Source organism: Rhipicephalus microplus, chromosome 2 (genome assembly GCF_043290135.1).
Source record: "Rhipicephalus microplus isolate Deutch F79 chromosome 2, USDA_Rmic, whole genome shotgun sequence".
Classification (NCBI taxonomy): Eukaryota; Metazoa; Arthropoda; class Arachnida; order Ixodida; family Ixodidae; genus Rhipicephalus; species Rhipicephalus microplus.
The window spans coordinates 66882323-66891849 of NC_134701.1; the positions used below are offsets into that span (position 1 = coordinate 66882323).

A 9527-nucleotide genomic window follows, 5' to 3' on the forward strand; every position below is an offset into this window, starting at 1 on the left:
AAATTAATTTTAGGGGCGAAGCTCCTTATAACGGCACCAGTTCGTCCCTCGTAGCCGTTGTAGTGTGTAAAAAGTATAACATTTTGACATTTTGACCACCAAGGTGGTGCCGGTGAGAGATTTCTTCTGTGTGTTCTTGAACAATAAAAAATAGTGTTCAATGTACATGCCAATGGCTGCTCATGGGGGATGAGAGACAGGAGCATTCGGCTTTTAGTTAACGCGCACGCTGCGATCCCCATTAGCAGCCATTGGCATGTACATTGAGCGCTATCTTGCGAGAAAGGGTTGCCACGTTATACTCGCTGGGTGTAACCTCCTTAGTTTTATAAAAGTTTAGCGAGCGTTGAGCCGCAGTGCCATGAATACAATGAACTATAGTATATACCATGAACTCGAGGTGGTTAAAGGTGGGAAGTAGACACGAAGCGCAAGCCGTATGAAAGTAAAAGCCGAATTCTCCTGTCTCTCATTTCCCATTAGCAGCCATTAGCATGTACATTGAGCACTATCTGACAGGAAAAGGTTGCTACGTTTTACTCGCTGGGCGTAACCTTTTTGGTTTTAGAAAGGTTTAGCGAGTGTTTGGCCGCGGTGCCATGAATACAGCGAACTAGTATATACCATGAACTCGAGGTGGTTAAAGATGGGAAAGAGACCCGAAGCTCAAGCTGTAAGAAAGTGTGCTTGTGCCACCCCTCGTTTAGTCCTTGGAATGTCCGACGGCGGTGCTTCTATATGGGGAATACATGATGAAAAGATGCGAGATGGTGATACTTGGAGTGTTGAATAGATGGATGAATGGACACACAGACAGTAGCATGGATGGACGCATGAACGGACGCAGGGGTGGATGCATGGACGAACGCAGGGTCGGACGCACGAACAGACGCACGCACGGACGGACGGATGGACGCATAGACGGTCACACAGACGGACGCATGGATGGACGGAAGCAAGAACGTATGAACGGACGAATGCTTCGCCCCACTCTTCATAATTGTCAATTTTTTTCTTACGCTGAACGGGGGTGCGTGAACTCTCTACTTTGCCGCTCTACGTAGGTATGGGTTCCATGAGGCTGTTTACTTGTGCTATAACTCGCTCTGAGCTTGTTCAAAAGCACATCTATCGTGACGCTGACTTCCGCCCCTCAAGTAAACAATTATGTACTCAGTTTCGGAAGAAAATGTAACTTATCTATTCGACATGAGACATCCAGGTTGGCTCATGTCAAGCTCCTGTATGTGGTACATGGGACCATATACAGTTACTCTAGTCGCCTGCTGCTTACAGCGCTTTAAACCTTTGGATGTCCTTGACAAGAACCTTCAGTTCTTAACCAGAAATTCGCATACTATTTGGTTAATTTAATTTACCACCACTACTCTTGTTCACATTCGGCGGTATAACACTTTCTTTTTATAAGAAAAACAAGCTCCCCTCCCTCCCCCTCAAAAAAATCAGAGGAATATTGAGCTTCTCTTGAAGAGTAGAACGCAATAGCGTAGTTCGGGTGCGTTCGCTAGCCACGCTTCGCTTCTAGGTCGGCACCTCAACTGTTTCGCGAAGAAACGTGGCTCTCGTAAGACTGGCCGTTTTTAATTGCCCTAGAATACATACTGCAAGTTCAGAAGTGCCAACTACGACAGAATTTATTGTTTTTCAAATTAGCGAAATACTTATGCTTTGCCTCCGTGAGGCAACACCCGAGCCTATGCTTCTGCACGCTTTTTGAATGCACTTCCTCTTGATAATGCTTCATGATGCCCATACGCATCGCAATCTGCCGCTCTTAGACCAGCCGCCCGTCGCGCAATTCATAATGCGTGACAGCTTGCCTTGTGTGATTTCAGTCTTCTACCAAGCAGTATTACACGGGTTAATGTGCCTCTTCGCATTTTAGGGCACCTTTACAGGGTCTTTTCCGGAACAGTTTCAAGCACTGACGTGGGTTGAAGCGTGTGATGTGCATGCCGGTGTGGTCTACGGTCAAAACTTTTTACCCACCTGCACACAAGAACATTGGCCATGAAGCCTCGGTTTCAAGAGATGGGTGTTTTACAGCAGATTTATCAGATTGAGGTTCACCGCATGTCATGCATTAGAAATTATCGTCATCACAAATCAGCCTACACTCTCTTCACCCCCTCCTTCATCGCCTTCCTCCACTTGAGCGGAACAAGTGCACCGATTTAAAGAGTGACGGCACGCGTACCTAGGAAGAGAAAGAAACAAACGTGAGGCTTGTGCAGAACGCGCAGCACAGTCACAGTGAAAGCTAGAAGAGTGGTCTTTCAGAGCCTTTTGTATACTCTTTGGAATGCTACAAGCACACTGCTGGGTACGCACTGCGCTATATTTGAACATTATTTTGTGTAGTAGGCCAGCATTCACTCTGCGATCCTTCGTCATTCGTTGGAGATGCGTGGTATCCGCTACACCCTGGTTGCAAATTTTGTGCAATTATTTTTATGCACTGGCTGACGATGATGAAGAAATATGTGCGAAGTGGGTATCCGCCGCAATTAATAGGTGATCAAGAACAACTTTTCTAATGGGTTCGAGCTTTGGACAACCCAGTAATTGCAGAATTCGCATGCTGTGACGGCTGGCAGCTCCTTTGATGTTCTAAAATGCTTTAATACTCATATTAACGTGATTCCTTTGCCGACATCAAACCTGTCTAAGGCCAGTTTAGAAACAAGGTTCCAGCACTAGCGTGGTTCAGTCATTCGTCGGCCAACGGCCAACGGCCGAGGATCATCGACTCCGTTTCATGATGAAGACTCAAGCTATAAAGTCGTCCTGCCGCGTCTTCCAACCGGTAACGATGTTTTGAATTCCGTTTTCCTTCATGCCGACTTCAGTGGTAGGCCGTACCGTGCCCCATACTTCCGTGACGCGCTGCTTAAAGTGGTGAGCACAGCGGACATTATTGGAGTTGGCCAGTATAAAATGAGCCATGTATGGATGGTTACGTGTGCAAACAGCATGGCGAAACAGAAACTCGTCACTTGTGGTGAGCTCCGTGTAAAAGGGCTGAAGTGCATGGTGCTAGATCCGGAGACCAAGAATATTAGGCTGAAATTACTTTGGCTTCCTCCTCATCTTGAATCGCGACGTGTTGAAGAGGCGTTCCAAGTTTACGGCGTTGTGAAGTCCGTTGAAAGAGAGGCATGGAGATGTGCAGGAATGGAACAATGGATGACAACAAATAGAGACGTTGCCTTGGAGCTCAAGGACGCCATCACTGTGAGCTCAATACCACACCTTATGTCAATCTATGGCCACCAATGCCTCGTACTTATTCCCGGTAGGCCTCCACTGTGTCTTCGGTGCAAGCGAGTGGGGCATGTACGACGACAGTGCAAAACACCGAGGTGCTTGCAATGCCAGCGTTTTGGTCACTCGTCGGATGCCTGCGCGTCGACTTATGCCAACAAACTCCGTTCTGGCCAAGGCACAGAAGACCAACGTCTCGATCATCTAATGGATATCACTGAGGTAGTTGATGCGACAGGAGAAGAAGCGGGAGGAGCAGAAGGTGCCTTAATGGAAGCGGAACACTTGTCCATGGATACCCTTGGCACGCAAAATAACACCGCTAACGACGCCAGTGAAAGCACAAATGAATGCAATGCTGCTGACGAACACCACTTGGAAGGCCTTAAGGACAAGCCTCCTGACAATGAGGAACAAGAAGGAATGGATTGCAGTCAGACAAGGAAGCATCAGGCACAGGTCACCGATGAAGCAACTACGAGTGCGCCAGACACGACAGAGCAAGTGTCTTCGTGTGGTCCACGTGTCACTTTCTTTGGGGACCAAGAGACGCGCCGCCTAAGCCAGCGTCCTGAGAAAAGTGCTCCTAAAAAGTGCAAAGGAGGTGAAGCCACAGGTTGGCCTGTGGCAAAAGGTGACCTACAAAAGTAGTAAGATATCAAAATGGGTACCGCGCTAACGTTTCCCATGTGTGTAGCGACACTCAACGTACGTGGCTTGAGGAATGGAAGGCGTAAGTGGCAGTTGCACCACGTGCTTGAGCAGTACAACATTGATGTACTGCAGTGCAAGAGACTAAGATTTCCGCTGCTCGTGACGCCGATCTTGCACTGGAAGTTTTCCGTGATTACAATTTATACATCAGCCCAGCACGTGGTGCATCCGCTCGATGCTTTTTATTAATTAGAAAGCACTTGAATCATATTTTGACGTCACTACATGTTGATGGGGAAGGACGCCTCATTTGTTGCGACTTATCTTTTCATTCCCATAATTGGAGGTTTATCTGTGTCTATGCTCCCTCCAAAGTGAATGAAAGGAATTCTTTTTTCCTTTCTTTAACTTCGCTACTAAACACTGACAGAACTTTCGTAGTTTTTGGAGACTTTAATTGTGTTTGTGACGCTAGAGATCATTCATATATAACAAATCGTTATGATGCAAGTGCAGCCTTATTGCAGAAACTATTGAATGACCACAGTTTAATAGATGTGGGAGCGCATGCACCTTCCTCGGTGAGGTTCACGCACTTTCAAGGCATCTCTCTTGCTCGGCTTGACCGTGTATATGTATCTCTGAGCTTACGGTCTCACATTCATAATTATGCTGTAAAGCCCATATTTTTTACAGACCATTGCTTTGTCACTGTTTCTTGGGGTCCTAAAAATTTTCGTAAAACCCCTCTAAACTGGGACCTATGGAAGCTTAACGTACAGTTGTTGCGCGAATCTATGGTGCCTCGCTCAACCAATGATTAATATCAACATACCTGGCGTCCAGAAAAAGGCCAATTTGTCGTCACCGGCTCTTAAACAGCTCACAATACTTCTCTTGTATGAGAAATATCAAGACTCCACACATATATACACTGACGGATCGGTTCAGCCGGACAGCTCTACGGGAGCAGTAGTGATACCAAGATTGGCCACGACAATTAAATTCAAGACATCTCACGCAACAACATCAACGGCAGCAGAATTGGCAGCACTTCGTGCCGCGTTGCAATTGGTAGTTGATCAACCTACACGCAAGTGGACTATTTTCTGCGACTCGAAGGCGGCACTGCAGTCTCTACTATCAGCCTTACGCCGTGGACCATACGAGCAGCTGGTACTAGAGATAGCAGAGGTTATACACCACCTGACTGAGAAAGGGCACAAAATTACATTTCAGTGGTTGCCCAGTCACTGCGGAACCATCGGCAATGAACGGGCCGATCAAGCTGCCCGCTCAGCCCATACAGAGGATCATAAACTGCGACTACCACTTTCTAGGACAGATGCTGCACGAAAGCTCCGCAGGCTTGCTCGCCAGCAAACCACATCACAATGGAATCAGCCACACTTCAAGCATGCCCGACTGTACTCGCTTGACCCTTCACTAAGTCTTCAAGTCCCGTCGAGGCTTTGCCGAGCAGACCAGACCCTGTTATGTAGGCTGTGGTTGGGCGTTGCGTTTACCAACGCCTACGCTTTCCGCATTGGGATGGCCGACACCGCAGCCTGTGGCCACTGTGGCAAAAAGGAAACAATTCAACATATTCTTTGTGAGTGCCTAGCGTATAGTAAACAACGACTATGACTTCGCAAGGAACTCAACAAATTAGATGATCAACCTCTGTCGGAGCAGGGAATTCTGCAGTATCGTCAGGATGCGACTTCACAGAAGAGGGCCCTGAAAGCGCTACTAAACTTTTTGTGATCGACCGGCCTTACTGAACGGTTGTAGCTAGGACGCCCTTCCTGTGTGTGTTTTCGTTTTTTTTATGAGTGTGCGTGCGTTTTTTTTCTCTCTATCTACCCCTCTTTCTTGCCCCTACTTCCCCGCCCCCAGTGCTGGGTAGCAAACCAGATGCTAATATCTGGTTAACCTCCCGGCCTTTCCTTTCTCATTCTCTCTCTCTCTCTCTGTTGCGCGAAGATTGTTTTGTTAAAATAGTAAAAGAATCGGTACAAGAGGTAACACAGTGTCAACAGCTACCAATTTTCGCTCAATAAGAAAGGTTCAAAGAAAGAGTCAAGTATCAGGCAATTAGTATTTCATGCGAAATAGCTTTTAAGAAAAAAAGCTGAAAAACGCTATCTTTATGAATTACTTCATAAGCTCCACACTTTTGAAAGTCAACTGCCGGGATTGTACGGGGACGAGATAAATATGATTCGAGCACAGATACAAAAAGATGATACAGATTTATACAGAGGAGCTAAGATTCGTTCCCGTGTTACCCATTTCACTGAAGAGGAGCCCACTAAAAAATCCCTCGGGGATGAAAAGAGGTATGCACTTTCTAAACAGATACTGCAAATTGAGTCGCGGGGTTCCCTTTGCACAGAGACATGTGAAATAAGAGCCGCATTCGAAGATTATTACAAATGTTTGTTCACCGCGGCTGAGCTTCAGGAGAATTTTGAGGAAGAAGCTAACCACTTCATTCCCCGTGTGCCCCAGTTACAAGATGATGATAGACTCCCTGTAGAGGGGCGAATAACCAGAGAGGAAATTAGATTTGCAATAACAACGTTGCAGAAAAACAAAACTCCTGGCCCAGATGGCCTTAGTGGCGAATTTTACGTAGCTTTTCAGGGACTTCTGATACCTTTCCTTGAGCAACTTTTTAAAGAGGCTTATGACCGTGGTGAACTTCCTCCTTCTTTCTATCAGAGCCATACAACATTAATCCCAAAAAGTGCTGATCCTAACGCATTAAAGGAAGTTAACGAATACAGGCCTATATCGTTATGTAACGTTGACTAGAAAATATTTGCTAAATTGTTGACAAATCGGCTACAGACAGGGATTACTAAATGTGTAGGTGTGGAATTCGTGGTCGCTCTATACAGACAAACATTCATATTGCACTTTCAGTTCTTGAGTGTATAGATGGTAGCATGGACCAAGTAGCCCTCCTTCAAATAGACCTTGCAAAAGCATTTGACAAGGTACAGCATGCTTTTTTGTTCCGGCTCCTAAGACACCTGCAGTTGGGTGATGTACTATACAATGGTATCTCACTCTGTTATAAGAAGTGTACAACCAGGCTAATTGTAAATCGCACACTTTCCAATATAATAGAGTTAAATTCATCTGTACGTCAGGGATGTCTGCTGTCACCTTTCCTTTTTGCAATTTATCTGGAACCATTATGTTTAAGTGTGCTTCTAAAGTCCGGCATAAGAGGCTACCGATATGATGCCGAGGAAGTTAAAGTTCTAGCTTATGCAGATGACATTGCCTTCTTTTGCGCTGATAAACCCAGCGTTCAAGAAGCAGTCAACACTACTTTACGTTTCTGTGAAGTCACTGGCGCCAGCATAAATTTTGATAAAAGTAGTGGATTCTGGCTAGGCATGTGGGCTACAACTCCTTCGGTCTTCGCAAATATTCATTGGAATGCGACTCCTATGAAATACCTTGGTGTGCCTCTCGATAACTATCGTAACAGCGGCCCACACTGGACCGCTGCGATAACTACGATCCGCCGAAAGGTGGCCACATGGCACGGACGGGAGCTTTTCATTTTTGCCAGAGCGAAAGCGTGCAATATATTCCTTGTATCGAAGCTTATTTATATTCTGCAGGTGTTGCATTGCTCTCGGGTACACATTCAAGCCTTTCATAGAATATTTGCCTGCTTTATTTGGAGCTTTTCCTGGGAACCCATGAGAAGAGACAATCTTTTTCTTCCACTCTAAAAGGGTGGCCTCGGCCTTGTGCATTTGTTCGTGCGACAGTTGGTGTTGCGATTTTTCTACCTCAAGGATGTGTGCCACCCATTTCAATTAGCGGTTCTTCGTAACCGTCTATGTTACCACCTTCCTTTTATTCATGTCACAACAAGCGTTGCTAAGGAATTGCCGTTGCGGCGATTCCTAAAAGAAATTGTTGATACTGTCAGTTTTTTGAGAGCCAGGTTTACCTTAGAGTATTTGTATACTATTGACAGAACAAATTTAACCGCCGCACTTGTGAATAATCTTTTCCCCGAACCTGTTTATCGAAAGCCACATTCGCTTCTGTCTGGTCACGATGTATTATTTCGTGTACGTAGAATGTGTATATCTGCTTCAGCGAAAACATTTTTTCTTTAAACTGCACACTTCCACGCTGCCAGTGAAAACGTGGCTGAATGAAAAATTAATATACGTACCCTGGACAGTGAATTGTAGACTCTGCAACCAACCTGAGACTATAGAGCATTGTTTTATTCATTGTCATGATGCTTATTATTTTTGGGACATTCTAAAAAGAACTTTAAAAAAAGAACTTCCAATCACAGCCCATGGTACTAGGTTCCTTCCGTTCAAAAAGAGTCTGACTGATAGTACTCCTTACGACCTGTTTGTGTTGTTAGGACTTTATTCATTATGGAAAAGTCGCATGATCGATAGACACGCCGAGCCCCCACGGTCGACGAGATCTGTCTTCCGAGAAGCAGCTGCTCAAGTGCGCAGTGTTGTCGAGACTTTTGATCCCGTTCCGGAGTGGCTTCCCGTTCTTGACACTTGTGTGTGTTTTCGTGACTTCTGATGAAGTATGTTCTGTGTACTTTACTGGTGATAATGTCATTCATTAAAAAAAAACAAAAAAAAACAGCGTGGCTCAGTCGTAGAATACTCGGCTCGCACGCAGCGGCCCAGGTTCAAATACCATTGTGTCATTGGTAATTTTTATTTGCTCATTTCCAAGCGTAAGTAACCATTCAGGCCAGTTACTATCTTATGAAGTTGTCGCTTTGTCGAAGGGAGAGCTGACGCCAAAAGTGTAGTTTGTATTGAACTCTCTCTTCAAGTTGGACATTGAAGGCTACTATTCTGCTCCGTTCGAAGAGACATCAGTTATAACTGGGGTTCCTAGCTGTACTTGTTTCGCGGATTACTTCTGACATTTTATCAGTGGCGATATTCACCACATGTCTCTTTTTCGTGGGTGGCTCCATACTTTGTACACGAGGTTCAACTGTTCCTTTCTTCGAGGAAATGGCGACACTGTCATGATCATTCGCTTATGTTCTTGGTAAGGCAACTTATTCACGGCCTATTTTAAAATTGATGGCTTTGTTGAACCCTCTAATATTGGTGTATTGCTTTGGCAATGTCTTTACTGTAATACGGCTGGTACCGAGATACGAAACCCATTGTGAAGAGTAAGAGAAATCCTCCTCCTCGTAGACATTTGTTCGCAGGACGCTAACATACTGTCCACCTTCCTTCTCGATGAAAGATGGTCCTCGGGGGTTCTACTCAATTTTTATATTTATGACAATTAACGCGCTTATCTGAGGCCCAGCAAACTTCGCTGTCATTTGACAATAGCTTGAACAACTGGTTTAATTCAATTGGAAGACTCACTCGCGGTTCGCAGGTGACGCTTGGAAAAACAACTGCATCCGCCAAAGATATACTTTCTGCAACGATGACTTCATGAACTTCATTCACCTTTGCGAATATTTAATGATGTCGCCACAGATGACAGGAACGACGACAGCTTCTATCGGCACTATTTGCGGCAGTAATTACAAAAAT

General features: G+C 45.3%; 1 protein-coding gene across 1 annotated transcript; it reads left to right on the forward strand.

The window, feature by feature from the left end:
* The first annotated feature begins 2912 nt into the window (after positions 1 to 2912).
* Positions 2913 to 3936, forward strand: LOC119169865 (uncharacterized). The gene has a single exon (XM_037420877.2). The coding sequence runs from the start codon at positions 2959 to 2961 to the stop codon at positions 3934 to 3936; it is 978 nt and encodes a 325-aa protein (XP_037276774.2). The 5' UTR covers positions 2913 to 2958.
* The last annotated feature ends 5591 nt before the right edge of the window (positions 3937 to 9527 follow it).

Coding starts and splice junctions, on each gene's coding strand:
- LOC119169865 (XM_037420877.2), top strand. CDS start 2,959: ATGAGCCATGTATGGATGGTTACGTGTGCAAACAGCATGGCGAAACAG.